Raw genomic sequence first — 16,182 nt, forward strand, 5'->3', positions numbered from 1 at the left:
ATGATTATGCCACAATTTATTCATCTCATTGTTGAGGAAATTTGGATTTTTACAGATTGGGCCATCTATAAACAAGGCTGCTAAAGATATTATGTACATATCTTGGTGAAGACTGCATACTTTTTTATTAGATTTATCAGTTCAGTTCAGTCACTCAGTCATGTCCGACTCTTTGCAACCCCATGGACTGCAGCTGCAGCAGACCAGGGTTCCCTGTCCATCACCAACTTCCGGAGCTTGCTCAAACTCATGTCCATTGAGTTGATGATGCCATCCAACCATCTCATCCTCTGTTGTCCCTTCTCCTCCTGCCTTCAATCTTTCCCAGGATCAGGGTCTTTTCCAATGAGTCAGTTCTTCGCATCAGGTGGCCAAAGTATTGGAGGAGTTTCAGTGTCCGCATCAGTCCTTCCAATGAATATTCAGGACTGATTTCCTTTAGGATTGACTGGTTTGATCTCCCGGCAGTCCAATGGACTATGTCCAGTTCTAACAGTTGCTTCTTGACCTGCATACAGATTTCTCAGGAGGCAGGTCAGGTAGTCTGGTATTCCCACCCCTTGAAGAATTTTCCAGTTTGTTGTGATCCACACAGTCAAAGGCTTTGGCATAATCAATAAGCAGAAGTAGATGTTATTCTGGAATTCTCTTGCTTTTTCTATGACCCAACAGATGTTGGAAATTTCATCTCTGATTCCTCTGCCTTTCTAAATCCAGCTTGAACATCTGGAAGTTCATGGTTCACACATTGTTGAAGCCTGGTTGGAGAAGTTTGAGCGTTACTTTGCTAGCATGTGAGATGAGTGCAATTGTGCAGTAGTTTGAACATTCTTTGGTATTGCCCTTCTTTGGGATTGGAATGAAAACTGACCTTTTCCAGTCCTGTGGCCACTGCTGAGTTTTCCAAATTTGCTGGCATATTGAGTGCAGCACTTTAACATCTTTTAGGACTTGAAATAGCTCAACTGGAATTCCATCACCTCTACTAGCTTTGTTTCGTAGTGATGCTTCCTAAGGCCCTCTTCGCATTCCAGGATGTCTGGCTCTAGGTGAGTGATCACACCATCATGGTTAATCTGGGTCATGATCTTTTTTGTATAGTGCTTATGTGTAAACTCACCACCTCTTCTTAATATCTTCTGCTTCTGTTAGGTCATACCATTTCTGTCCTTTATTGTGCCCATCTTCGCATGAAATGTTCCCTTGGTATCTCCAATGTTCTTGAAGAGATCTCTAGTGTTTCCTATTCTATTGCTTTCCTCTATTTCTTCGCACTGATCACTGAGGAAGGCTTTCTTCTCTCTCCTTTCTATTCTTTGGAACGCTGCATTCAGATGGGTATATACTTCCCTTTCTCCTTTGCCTTTAGTTTCTCTTTTCTCAGCTATTTGTAAGGCCTCCTTATACAACCATTTTGCCTTTTTGCATTTCTTTTTCTTGGGGATGGTCTTGATCACTGCCTACTGTACAGTGTCATGAACCTCTGTCCATAAATCTTCAGGCACTCTATCAGATCTAATCCCTGGAGTCTATTTGTCACTTCCACTGTATAATCTTAAGGGATTTGATTTAGGTCATACTAAATGGTCTAGTGATTTTCCCTGCTTTCTTCAATTTAAGTTTGAATTTGGCAATGAGGAGTTCATGATCTGAGCCAGTCAGCTCCCAGTCTTGTTTTTATTGGATTTATACCTACCTAGTGATAAAATGGCACCCCACTCCAGTACTCTTGCCTGGAAAACCCCATGGACAGAGGAGCCTGGTAGGCTGCAGTCCATGGGGTCACTAAGAGTTGGACGACTGAGTGACTTCACTTTCACTTTCATGCATTGGAGGAGGAAATGGCAACCCACTCCAGTGTTCTTGCCTGGAGAACCCCAGGGATGGCGGGGCCTGGTGGGCTGCCGTCTATGGGGTCGCAGAGTCGGACACGACTGAAGTGACTTAGCAGCAGCAGCAGCAGTGATAAAATTGCTTGGATATAGGATCTGCAGAGAAATGTACTTCAGCATATTGCCGGTTTTCTAAAGTGGTTATACAACTTACTTTTTCACTAACAATATATGAGAGTTCTCTTTACTCCATACCTTACCAGCACATGGCATTGGCACTCCTTTTTAATTTTAGCTGTTATGGTGACCATCTGTTTCTGGACTTTATTTCATTGGTCTGTTTGACTATACTTGCACCAATACCACAGTCTTAATTAGTTTAGTTTATAAGAAGTCTTGATATCTGGTAGATATCCAGATATCCTTCTTCAAGGATTAGGTTCTTTACCTTTTCTATTTTCTTTTTTTTTTTTAACCTTTTCTATTTTCATATACATTTTGCTACTGCTGCTAAGTCGCTTCAGTTGTGTCCGACTCTGTGCAACCCCATAGACAGCAGCCCACTAGGCTTCCCTGTCCCTGGGATTCTCCAGGCAAGAATACTGAAGTGGGTTGCCATTTCCTTCTCCAATGCATGAAAGTGAAAAGTGAAAGTGAAGTCGCTCAGTCGTGCCCAACTCTTCGCGACCCCATGGACTGCAGCCTACCAGGCTCCTCCGTCCATGGATTTTCCAGGCAAGAGTACTGGAGGGACCTGTCAATCCTTACACACCTCACCTCTCCCTTCCCCACACACTTGTGGAACCTATACTAGAATAATATTGAATTGACAGATCAACTTGGTGGAAATTAACATTTTTATAATAATCTTAATGATTGAATCTGGTACATTCACTTAATTCTTCTAAAATTTCTCTCAATAATCTTAGTTTTCTGTGTAGTTTTCAATTTTTTTTCCTGTCCAATCTACCATCTATTTTTTCTTCTTGCCTTAGTGCACTAGAATTGTCCACTCAGTAAAATGTTGAATAAAGGTGGAGATAGTGAACTTCCTTTTTTTTCTTAATCTCAAGGATAAAGTGTTAAATATTTTACCACTGTGTATCATTTTTAACCATTGCTGGATTTGACCTTCCCATAGTTAAAGGTTTTACATTTGTGAGTGAACTGCACTGTAATTTTCCCTTTCGTCTAATATCCATGTGTCATACTGCCATCAGTGTTATACAGGCCTCACAAAATGAGCTAAGAAGTGTTTCCTCTTCTACTCTCTGGAAGGGTTTGTGCAAAATTGATAGAATTCATTGATAGAAATAACTGGGGCCTGGAATTTTTTCCTTTGCTGTTTCCCTCTTCCCTCAGGGGAAAGGTCTGGATTACCTTCAGAGGAGGAAAAATAAGGCCATTATTTGACTTCAACAGAAACAATGAATACAGAAGGCAATAAAATAAGGTGTTCAAAATACAGAAAGAAAATACCTACCAACCTAGACTTCCATACGGAGCAAATATATCCTGCAAATATGTAGATGAAATAAAAGAATTTTAGGATAAATAAAAACAGAGACTACATCACCAGAAGACCTGCATTGAAGGATATACTAAAGAATGTTCTTCCGGTAGAAGGAAAATGATCCCAGATCAAAGCTTGAAGGTGCAGGAAGGTACAAAAAGCAATGGAAGGTGTAAATGAATATGAAAGTATGAATCTATAACAATGTGTTATGAGGCTTAAAACATATATAGACAAACTATATGAAAAAACTAGCAAAATGGAGCAAAATGTTCTAAGGGTACTGGCTCATGCATAGATACATATTGTAAACTCAAGGACACTACCACTTGAAAAAGTGCAAGTATTAGTCGCTCAGTTGTGTCCAACTCTGCAACCCATGGACTGTAGCCTGCCAGGCTCCTCTGTTCATGGAATTCTCTAGGCAAGAATATTTTGGGTAGCTATTCCATTCTCCAGGGACCTTCCTGACCCAGGGATCGAACTCAGGTCTCCTGCATTGCAGATGGATTCCTTACCTTTGAGTCACCAGGGAAGCCCTTAAGAAACTTTAAAAGAATGTTATCAAGTTAATAGAGCAGGAAAATAAAATATTAGTAATTACTCATTCCATTCAAAAGAAGTCAAGAAATATAAAAAAAAAAAAAAACAGAATAGGAAAGAAAAATAATCAATTATTAAAATGGTAAGACTTACACCTAAATATGTCAATAATTAAAGTTAGGCAGACTTATTCCAAATAAAAGACAAAGGCTATCATATTGGTTTTTAGAAATATCTTGCTTATAAAACACATCTTTAATACAAGGATTACAGAAAGCCTGAAAGTAAAATGTGGAAAATAAATTATGCCAACACTATCCCAAAGAAAGCTTCAGTAGCTATCAGAGTAGACTTTAAGAAAAAAAATATTGTTAAGAGATAAACACACTTGAAAATTCTAAAAGGGTCAATTCACAAAGATGATGAAGCTATTTTAAATTTATATGCACTAAAACAGCCTCAAAAATACATAAAAACGAAAGAAGACAAATCCATGAACTTACTGGCAAATTATAACACACCTCTTGGTAACTAAGTCAATAAATAAGGATATAAAAGATTTAAGCAACACATCAATAAAAAGAATCTAACTGACATGAACTGCAAATAGCTACAGAATCACTATTTTGTTCAAGGCCACATAATAGTTATTCAACTAAACATATGCAAGGTCTAACCTAATAGTAATTCTCAACAAAATTTAATCTATTGAAATTACACAGAATAAGCTCTTTAATGACAGTAGAATTAAAACTATAAATCAGTAATAAAAAGATACTAGAAAATTCCCATACATTTGGATTTGTATTTGAAAAGTTTTACGATGCTTAAGTGCTTTTTACTTATTCCACTTGAGGTTCAAGACTATGGCCTTATTGTGTTTCCTCAGTTGTGGAAGATCCTCAGCCACTATCCATTGACTGTCTCTGATCTATTGCTAAATTTGGCTACTGAACTCTTGATTTCAAAATGTTTCTCAGTTCTAGAATTTCCATTTAGCTTTGTAAAACTAATTTTCCATTCTGTTAAATTCTCCATCTTCCCTTAGTTCCTTGTATATATTAAGCAGTTAAAGTCCAGGATTGATAACACCATTATCAGGACTCCTTTTGACTCTGTCACCTTTGTGTCTGTTGTCTTTTGACCAGGTCTTTCTCTCTTTTTACTCCTGGTTATATTTGATCATGTGCAAAAAACTGCATAAAAACTTGAAACACTGGTGATGCCATCTTCATACAAACCAACTTTGCTCCTCTGAATCTCAGATAACAATCCAGTAAGGTTCATTCAGTCCCTTTGAAAACTGGCAATTAATACTTCTGGTTCAACCTATTCCTAGAGTATATAGTAACTTGGGGTTCCAATTCAAAGCCTGGGGCATGGGAGGCTTAAAAGCGCTCCCTTTTTTGGTGACTACTGAACTCAAGATTTTGTCTGCTTGGCACCTGATTCTGTACAGTTTTCAGCTTCTTGGTAGTCTTTCCAGAATAGGTCCTGAGGGAAAAGTAACCCCAAACAACAAGCACCTCTTTTTCTTCCTTTCTCAGATTTTGGCCCTATAATTCTTTAGTACCTTAATGGTTCTCTGAAGGCTTCAGATGTTTGTATCTATACTTCTGTAATTATATACAGAGACATACACATACATATGTCTATGTATCAATCACAGCTTTTCTAGTTCTAAGTGGGGAGATAGGTAGCTTCAATGTAACTACCTTAACTGGAAATGATACATTTCTTTTCCATCATGCTCTTACCCCATCACTCTCCTGAATCTGTTCTTTAAAAAATTTATTCAAATAGTTTGTTAATTTTTGCTGTACAGCAAAGTGACTCAGTTATGTATTTTTTATATTGTTTTCCATTATATCACAGGATATTGAATATAGTTTCACTGTGCTATATATATAGTAGGGCCTGTTTTATGAAACTGTCCTTCTGAAGTTCACTAGTAGTGACCTGTTGCTAAATTCAAGGGTTCTTACTCTTCATTAACCTATTTGTATCACTTGGCACATTTCACTACTTCCTCCTGCAAAGGCTTCCTTCCCTGACCTTCGAAAACACCACTCCACTCTATTTCCCTATTTTTCTGGTTTCTCCTTAGCTCCCCATTCTCTTAAAAGCCGAAATGCCCAGGACTCTCATTACAACTCTTCTTCCATTCTTACCCTTGGGGATCTTACCATGGATACACTCAGAACTCTCAAATTTCTATTTCCAGTAAAGCATCCCCTGAATCAACTTCACTTCCAGTAAACTGTCTTGCTTCTTTTACTGCATATTGTCACTTGGATATCCAACAGGAATCTCTAAGTTCCTGACCCACTCACCTTCACTATCCTCAAACCTGTTTATTCATTCTGATCTTTCCCATTTCAGTTAAGAGCAATCCACTTCTAGTCCAGGTAAAATCTTTAATCACCCCTGACTTCTCACAACATACAGTCCACTTGAAAGGACTATCTTAAAACAGTGGCACCCCACTCCAGTACTCTTGCCTGGAAAATCCCATGGATGGAGGAGCCTGGTGGGCTGCAGTCCATGGGGTCGCCAAGAGTCATACACAACTGAGGATCTTCACTTTAACCTTTCACTTTCCTGCACTGGAGAAGGAAATGGCAATCCACTCGTGTTCTTGCCTGGAGAATCCCAGGGACGGGGAAGCCTGCTGGGCTGCCGTCTCTGGGGTCGCACCGAGTTGGACACGACTGAAGCGACTTAGCAGCAGCAGCAGCAGAATCTGTTAACAACTTCTGCTGCTACCACCCCCAAGTCACTACATCGTGTCTAATTACAGTAGCTCCTTAACCCTTTGTTACTGACCTCGGTTCCATTTAGTCTTTCCTTAGCACAGTCGCCAGAGTAATTCTATTAAATCCTATCATTTAACCTCTTTGTTCAAAACTCTCTAATGACATGCCATAAATAAAAGCTAAAGAACTTAAGCCAGAAATGCCTCCTTGGGTCCAGCTACAATGGCTGGTACATTTAAAACAGCTGTTTCAAAGAAGCGTATTTTAATGTGATAGAAGAGGTAACATAAGCTGGAAAGAAAAAGATCAAACCACACGAACATTAATTACCCACCATAATTTATTCATTATATTGCCTATAACAAGGTTCATATCCAAGGTATCTGAATTACAGCAATGGGATTAAAAAACTCATGGAGTTTGAATTCTAATGGGACATATACAATATATCAAAGTACAATATAACTACATAATACGAAGAATTATGGAAGAAAATAAAGACAAGAGGATAGTAGGGGTGTTATAAACTTAAATAAGGTACTGAAATGGCAATGGGAAGTATTATGCTAGGTGAGACAAAGTAGTGTTTAAGAGATTTTCAGCTACTTCAGGTTTGCCAAGCTGCAATCCTCCCCATTGATTTCTTACAGAAGCCAAGTCCAAACACGTAGACAGGCAACAGATTTTTCTGGGCTAAGTGCTTTAATGGCAGTATCTCAAGGGAAACTGATTTTACTTTTATTCAAGGATTAAAAAAAAAATTATCTAAAAAACTCATGTTAAGAAATGAACCCCCAAACATGCTGCTGCTGCTGCTAAGCTGCTTCAGCTGTGTCCGACTCTGTGCGACCTCAGAGACGGTAGCTCACCAGGTTCCCCCATCCCTGGGATCCTCCAGGCAAGAATACTGGAGTGGGTTGCCATTTCCTTCTCCAATGCATCAAAGTGAAGTCGCTCAGTTGTGTCCGACTTCTAGCGACCCCATGGACTGCAGCCCACCAGGCTCCTCTGTCTGTGGGATTTGCCAGGCAAGAGTACTGGAGTGGGTTGCCATTGCCTTCTCTGCCCAAACATGCTAGTGACTTGCTATTCTGAGGGAACTGGCCTACATTACTATCCCATGCAATCATCTGTCAACTTAGTAGCCTATCAACTCACTCAATTGCTGCATTAGTGCTTGGCCCTAATGACTAGAGTATACATGTGTATAATTACCAGAGTTCTACATACTGCAAGGACAAGCCCTAGACTGGATACAGCTCATCGAAGATGATACTATTTTCTAATTTCTGTGGCCATACCTAACCTTGGACTCTTAGAGCAAAGCGTTTTCTTAACAGCCTCTTAGATGTCTCTAATTAACAGAGCTCCAAACTAATTGCAGTCCTTGGTCAGTAAATGTACCCCTTTTAAGCTTCTACATTTTCCCATAAAAATAATTTCTAATAGGATTTCTGTATGTCTTTTCCCCCTAAGAAATTGTCACTACTTTTACATTCTAACATTTCTTGTATCTTTGTAAGGAACCAATTACATGATTCTCTTAACATAAATTCCTTAAAATATCATTTACAAGGATAAAGCAAAACCCAATTTTAAAAATGAAACCTTCTAATTTATAAATGCATACCACTAAAAAGCTAACGAAGTTATTAGAATTTTCTTTATATACGTGATCAGTACAGCTTAACCAAAATAAAATTGTTCTGCATATTCCAAAGATCTTTTCCTTTTTTCTCCTCATGCATTATAATCCCAAAATAATCTTCTGTATAAGCACCATGACAACAGTTCAAATTTTCTGGATAAAAATGAGTGAACATTTAATTTGTATAAGATCTTAATACATATAAGTATTTTAGATTCATCGAACAAGGATGCTTTAAGAAAAGAATCAGGTTGTCCTATGGTTATTCCTTTTAAGTGTTTACCAACCTTCTCCCCATAATGGCACACAAGAAAATAAAGCTTATACTGTAATGCTGAAAAGCATTACAATTCCTAGGTAAAGTGACTCTTGGTAGAAACAACTGGCCCAGGGATGCAGGTATCTAGCTTTGCAGCTTGAGAAGATCTACACGTTTACTATGTAATAATTGCTCCAAGAAAGGATTTTTTAAAGAGATCTTTCTTTTACCACGTTAACTAACATTTATACCATGCTGGAAATGTGTTGACATTTTAACTCTTACCGTTTTCTTGTCAAGAGACGGCATAATAAATATTCAAAATTAAGCCTAAAGCTACAGTCACGACAAAAAATTATGAACTCAAAAAAAGACCATCTGCAATTTAAGTGCTCTCTTGTATAAAGCATCAAAAAGTTAATACAAGTACTAGTCTTAAGCAGTCACACAAGTCTAAGCCACATTTATTTGCACACATATAGTAATGGGCAACAGATACTCCAAATTCATACAAATTTATAAAACAACAAATAATCATTTGGTACCACTTGCGTGTTATCTTGCTTACAGATTCAAGTGTAGATGAAGTTCCTTCATTTTGTAAACTTTCACACAAATACTTAAACAAAAATTCTTGAAAACACATATTGGCATGTTTCAGATAGGGCCAACACAAAAGTTAAGACAAGACCACAAACTTAAAATCCAAGTTTAGAAAATACTTTTCTACCTCCTTCCCCTAGAAAATGATTATTTTCTTTAACAGATGTATATGCTGTATCACAGAAGTAACCATGGAGACAAAGATGCTCCCATAATCATAAAGAAAATGCCATACTGTTTATTCTACCAAATATATGGTTTAAATATGAGAAAACAGGAAAAATGGGGAAATGCTTAGATTAAAACAACAAGGGAGATTAGAAAAATGTGCTAAGTGATTCTGAAGAACAAACTATGTTCCCATCAAAGCTGGAAAGATCTGACTTTGACAACTCAAAATAATTGCCTAAGGCAAATAAAAGTGATGAAATCTTCAAAAACATTCTAATCATGTTTAGTATCTAGTGATAAAAGCTGAAAATGGTATCATGAGGGTATTTATTATACAAGCGTCAACGAGGACATCCCAAAGCTAATGAAATAAATGCACATTTATTTCTACAAAAGCAATGTATGATACAGAAGGGAACAGACTTAAAGATTTACCTATTAAAATATACAGATTCTTACTGAAGAGTATAGGATATTTAAAAAAGATGACAAGGGATGTTAATCTTTTTTTATTATTATTGTTTTTACATATTTTGGAACCTCACATAATTTTGATAAATAACTCTTACAAAATTATGCAAAAGTACAAGAGTGTCTGGTAAACAAACAGTCTGTATTTTCCAAAAAATTTTTTACAACATGCAATTCTTAAGGCAGCATTCTCCTTACAAGGAAAGGTAATCCTTTTAACTCATCAAGAAATCTTCTGCTGCAAAGAATAGGCTAAGAAAGCCTGGCTTCTTCCATTAACGCCTTTTGTCTTTCCTGTCTGATTTTCGGTCTCTTTCACTTCTTGAAGATCTTTTGCCTGATCGACTACTCTCTGATATAGACCTCTTTCTGTCAGACCGGGAATTCTTATCCTTTGATCCTTTTGCATCTCTACTACTACCTCCTTTTGCAGACTTGTGACTTCTTTCTAGTCCTGAAGCATCCCTTCGCTTCCGATCCACGCTCCTTCTGTGCTTTCTATCTCTGTTATGCCCCCGGCCCCTACTCCGACTTCTGCTCTCACTACTGCTAGTCGTGCTGCTGCTACTGTCTCTACTGCTGCTGCCACTTGTACTTGAGCTGCTACTGGAACTACTTCGACTACTGCTACTGCCACTGCTGGAACTGCTTCCACTGCTGCTACTGGTTGAACTGCTACTAGAACTACTACTGCTACTGCTTCGACTTCTACTCTTGCTTGTTTTATTTCTAGCTCGACCTCTACTTCTGCTCCTAGTTTTGGTTTTGTTCTTGCTCTCTGAATGTACCGTCAGGACTGGCTCTGTCACCTCAGTGAGTTTTACAGATTCTACAAGAAACTCCTTCCTCTCAGGTGGTAAATGTCCTTGCTCCTGAATAACCTGAGGTGGTGGCTGAGAAACAGCTAATGGCAAAGTCTCAGGCTGAGAGAGAGGCGGGGGCTGGAGTACCTGTTGGGGCTGAGACTGGGATTGAGATTGAGATTGGGGCTGGGGCTGAGGCAGGGACTGAGGTTGAGCCATAGGCTCAGGTTGGGGCTCAGATTCTTTTTCTTCTTTTTCCTCAGGCTCATTTTCCATTTCTAGAGTACTAGCATTCTCTTTTGCAGGAGAAACAGATTTACATTCTTTATCTGGCTCAACTTCAAATTCCATTTCTGGCTCCAATTCTTTGCTAGTTTCATTTTCTGAAGGTTCTATGCTTTCAACTTGATTGATTTCCATTACCTCCTGCTCAGCAATTACATTTTTGACACTCTCAACCATCTCTAGCACATCCATAACTTCTTCAGGCTGACTATCCTGCTGCTTCTCACTTTCCCTTACCTCAGTTTCCTCCTCCATCTTTACTTCCATTTCCTGTTTTTGTTCCTCCTCCTCCTGTTCCTTCTCTGCATCACTATGAACTATACCAATTTCCTTTTCCTCGTCCTCTCCTGCTTCCTCTATTTCTACATCATTGTGCTGATTACCTGTCTCCTCCAACTCTTCCTCTCGCTGAGCCACCTTACCCTCTTCTTGTTCCGACTTCTGTTCTTCATTACGCACCACCACCTGATGCTCTTTTTCCTTCATTGATTGTCTTCTAGGCCTAGCCTCCATTTTATTTATTTGTTCTGCAAATTCGATGCGTCTACCTTCAAATAAAGCTAAAGAATAAAAATTTACATGTGTAAAATTTACTAAGATTTAAAAAATTCAAAGTCACAATTTGACATCTGGTCACAAAATGTCATTGGAATCTTATCTAAATGTCTTTTTTGTAAAGAGATAACAAAACTGATTATGTCAAGTAAGTAATTCCAAACTGATCCAAGATGGCAAAAGCACACTGGAAACCTAAACACTTTAAGAAATCAGTAGCAGACAAAACTACACATTATCTACCTGATGGAAAAAGAGGACAATCTTTTGCTATTTTACTGCAGACTAAATGAAAAAAGAACAAAACTTCTTTTAAACAATCAGTTTCATGGTATCATATCATGAATTAATTTTTCCGATCCCAAAAAGAGACAAATGAGCTAATCACAATCTTAGTAGTATCTACCCTTCCATGTATATACTTCCTCTATAGACTACAACAATCTTCACCTTTTTCTTGATTCATCAGCATTTGAACCAGGCTACTAAGAATATCAAGCAAAAAAAGAAGTCAGCTCACACAAATGCTTTAGAAACAAACATGCATTAAGCACCACCTAATATGTTAAGTTTCTTGTATCTAAGATCTGTCATGAAACAAACGATCCTATACTCCAAACACATTAGCACCTTAATATCTTTCTAAAACATCAACGAATTCCAATTGCTACATGAAAGAAATAAATATGTATCTATGTATAAATCTGTTACCCATTAAGGAAATTTCAAGGGACCTCTTCTTTACACTTACCATTCATTTTTCTCTGAGACTCCTCTATTAATTTTTGGGTAGCAGGACACATTCTTCCAGGAATATAGAACAAATGGGGCTTTGTTTTAGTTCTGATATATTTAATTATCTTGGCATTATGCTCATTCCATTCTTCTTGCTAAAGAAAAGGTAAAAGGTCAGTGCTTTTGTCAACATGAAGGATTACCAATATTAGAATTCCAAAATATACTCACCAGCTGCGCAAGCTCAACCTTCTGTTCCAAAAGCCGCAGTTCTGTCTGTTTAGCACGTCTCTCTTCAAACAGTTCTCTCCTCTCATTTTCAACCTGTTTTCTTTCTTCTTCTGCCTGCACTTCAAGTTTTTGTTCAATTTCCTGGCGTCTCTTTTGCTAAGGATAAACAATAACCTTTAAAAGCTTATTATGCACCCTGATGTGAAACACTGCAATTTTACTGATGTCTACAAACATGCGTCACATCTGTAATTCAGGACACCAGCTAATTCAAACTTGGCATCTGAAGCAGACTGTAGTTTCCCTTTCAGGAAATGGGGACTGAAGCCTTTTCATGTAAAAAATCTAAATTTTAAAGCTGCTAGCTGTAATATCAGTTAGCATTCCATTCCAACACAATATATGAAAGAACTTAACCTAAAAGTTCACCTGAAAGAGAAGAGTACTGTCTTTATAGGTTATTTTCAGTTACTCTTTCCAAAGCAAAAAACTGGAGACAAGTGATATCCTAGAACAGACAACTAGTTCACTCTCTCTGAAATAAAACTTTATTAACTTCCTATAACTGAATTGCTATCTCCCTTCTCCCCTCAGAAGCAGTAACTTGGTGTTCAACTCCAAAGACACAATTTTGTAGCTTTAGCAAAATAAAAACTTCCACAAATAGGACAAATAAACTCTGGAGAGCAGGGAATATAATTTATGCTTCTGCTTCTAGAATACCTGAGTGTGTTTTAGAAATTATAATTACTTAATAAATTACAATGATTAACAAGTTCAACTTGCTGTTTGAAAGAAAGTACTATAAGGCCTGAAGAAATGCAGACTTGCCCAAGACCTGAAAATGAGATTGCTATAGAGCTGAAACCCGAATCCAGGTTCTCCTGAGTCAAATTAGGCTCACTGAACAACAAAGAAAAGTTCACTAAGTTACTTAACAGCACCTGAGAAAGAACCAGTTAGTAACAACTTGAGAAAGTTTTAAGTTTTTTCTTAGCTTCATTTTAGGCTGGCAATTAAATCTTTTTCACTCAGGAAATATCATTTCACTTGCAATTAAATTTAATTGAATCTTGCAATTAAATCTTAAGATTTTTTTAAACATTTAACACATAATCAACTACTTTGACAGCTTAATAAAGGAAGCAAAAGAAAAATTGCATAAATACCCTTTCGGTAGCAACAGTGGATTCTTGTTTAAATTTCTGAAGGGTGCCCATCAACAAGCCAAATATTCGCCGGTTTCTGAAGAAAAGAAAAACAAAATCCAGTTTCAAAAGGTTCTACTTTATTTAAGCCTGCCATGTCCTAAAAGCAGCACAGTATAGACACTTGAAAAATTCCTAAAATTTTCTTAAAATTGTGTTATTTAACAAGAGCTGTTTTCCTTCAGAAAGATACTTAAGATACCTTTGCTTTCCCTTTTCATCCATATTTTGATCCTGGATAAGGTCTCTCCGTGTGCGCTCTTTGGAGGTAGCTACAACTGAAGACTGCAAAGCTGGCTGCAGGAGAAAAAAAATCTCAGTAATTTAACTAACATACGGGTAGTACTCTACTAAATGTAGTAAGGTGAAAATACTATATTCACCCTCTATGAAGTTCTTTTAATCTCAATTACCTTCTTAACATCATCATCCTCTGGGTCGCTTTCCTGGCGTGATTCTCGTCGAGTCCGACGCTCCCCTCCCAGCCTGACATAGGAAAGGGAATTTAAAAAGGCCGATTCAAACTTTGATCTCCTATAGCTCTCAACCCAGTTAAGCTTTTGTAGTGCAAGACAGGAAAGTAAGACAAACTGACTATCTCCTTGATCTTATCTTTCTCCTGACCTTTACTGTGCTTTCTTTTTTTAGTTCTACCAGTTTATTGCTACCAACCCATCTCCCTCCAATCTCTATCATGCATGCGTGCTCAGTCATGTAACCCCATGGACTGCAGCCTGCCAGGCTCCTCTGTCCATGGACTTTTCCAGGCAAGAATACTGGAGTGGGCTGCCACTTCCTTCTCCATGTGCTAAGATTTCTGCTACTGCCATGAACAACTGAGTTTTGAGGGATACTGGCTGTCTCAGTTCAGTCAAATACCAAGTGAAAAGACTCAGAGTAAGTGATATACCACTCAATTCTAATACAACTCAATTCAACAAGATTAAATATTTATATTCTACTTCATAAAATAAAGTATGCTTCCAGAATCTTGTCCTCCAACATACCTACTGACTGCCCCTTCAAGGTCTCTCTGTTTGGCTGGGGGTCCTCCTCCACTATCTGAGAATCCACGCCTGCAATAAAAATGTCCAACATAAAGCATATGAAAATTAAGAAAAATGGTTATTTCTATTTAAGAAGATAATTTAGTTGCCGATATTAAAAACTCCTCTTCCGAATAAAGTAACCTCAGATGGACATTTACTTCAAGATGGATGTTTTTATAGCATTTCTTTTAGACCTATGAGAATAAATAAACTTTGCACATAACTGATATAGTTACTATATTCTTCAATCTCTAGCTGTAAATGTAAATGAAAGTAACTATACAGAAACTGCAGCTAATCACAGCTTCAAACAAACCAAACTTTTCTTAACACTGGCTCTAGCACGAAATTTGCTTAAACCGATTCATTTAGTACAGTACCAATGGATTACATTTTAAGGAAATCTTACCTCAGCAATAAACTACCACGTCCTCTACCTCCACCAGGACCAGAAAGGGCGAGCAACCTGGCTTGGATGGGCCTACAAAATAATTTACATATCAGTCCAACAATCGTTTCTAACAGCACCAAACACTTCAACGGGTGCGGTTCACCATCAAGAGAAAATAAACAGAAATGTTCTAAGATGACGGTTTCAAACCCACGTGTTTGAAACACGGCAAGAAACACTTTACTAACTTCCTCGTTTTCCCAAGACCAGTTTCACAGAATTGTGTTTATCTCAACATCACTACACGTTAACAGGCCTGAGTCAGGTTCAAATTTCACCAACCCAAAGAAAGTTGCACGTGGGCAAGAGCCGGAGGGTGAGGCGGCGGACCGCGTCCCCGGAGGGTCCCGGGGCCAGCCCTGAATCGGGTGGCCCGGGAAGGAGGAAGGCTTTGTGCTGCAGTTCCGGGCCTGCGGGGCCGAGGGCGGGAATCGGCAGTCCCGGCCTTCCCACGGGACGGGAGACCATCCTAGGGCACTCAGGCTCCGCTCTCCTTCCTCACGCACCCAAGACTCAGGACTTAACGCTGAAGGCCTTGGAAATTCCCACCTCACCGAGAACAGGGTCCCACGGCTGCCCGGGAACAGGCCTCGATGTTCCAGTCTTCTCAGGGCTGACCGCCCTCCCCGCCCCCAATTCACCCCGGCTTCACGGCCGCCTCTGGGAGCCAGCATTTCCCATCCACTCCTTACCTCACGTCATTCGGATCCCGCCCGGTGAGCTTGCGAATATTCTCATCCACATTCTTTAGGCTCTCTTTGGCCTTTTCTAGCTGCTCCTGCAAAGTTCTCACTGCGACCGCCATCTTCTCCCTGCAGCAGGCTTCGAGACTGCTCTATAGGCCGCGCCTGGCTGTGTCGCGCCGCAAGACGCCAGAGACTGACAGGTGGGCTCAGCCAATGGCAAAAGGAGTTGTATTTTGGCCTCAACCACTCAGCAACCGGAAGGGGGAGAAACTGCCGGCCTTTGTGACTCTGGGCCAATGAAAAGTGAGGCAGGGGTCCCCTCCCTCCCCAATTAGCTGCGGGTGGCTGGGCTCCGCTTCTAGCGCAGAGCCGGGGCGGGTTTG

The 16,182-nt window shown here is 39.0% G+C and overlaps 1 protein-coding gene across 2 annotated transcripts; it reads right to left on the minus strand.

Moving 5' to 3' along the window:
* Positions 1-8,986: 8,986 nt before the first annotated feature.
* PNN (pinin, desmosome associated protein) lies at positions 8,987-15,945 on the minus strand. 2 transcript variants are annotated; one of them, XM_086363441.1, is made up of 9 exons: positions 15,806-15,945; positions 15,072-15,143; positions 14,621-14,689; positions 14,027-14,099; positions 13,816-13,910; positions 13,575-13,650; positions 12,406-12,561; positions 12,191-12,329; positions 8,987-11,444 (listed from the first exon to the last, which is right to left on the minus strand). In XM_086363441.1, exons 1-9 carry the CDS (start codon positions 15,916-15,918, stop codon positions 10,072-10,074), a joined length of 2,166 nt encoding a protein of 721 aa, XP_086219567.1. In that variant the 5' UTR covers positions 15,919-15,945; the 3' UTR covers positions 8,987-10,071. The 2 variants fall into 2 exon arrangements, with proteins under 2 accessions (XP_086219567.1, XP_086219568.1); XM_086363442.1 differs by having other exon boundaries at positions 13,997-14,099.
* Between the last annotated feature and the right edge of the window lie 237 nt (positions 15,946-16,182).

This window comes from Bos grunniens, chromosome 21, assembly GCF_055505025.1.
Source record: "Bos grunniens cultivar Pamir isolate PY7600 chromosome 21, Bosgru_T2T1.0, whole genome shotgun sequence".
NCBI classification, from domain to species: Eukaryota; Metazoa; Chordata; class Mammalia; order Artiodactyla; family Bovidae; genus Bos; species Bos grunniens.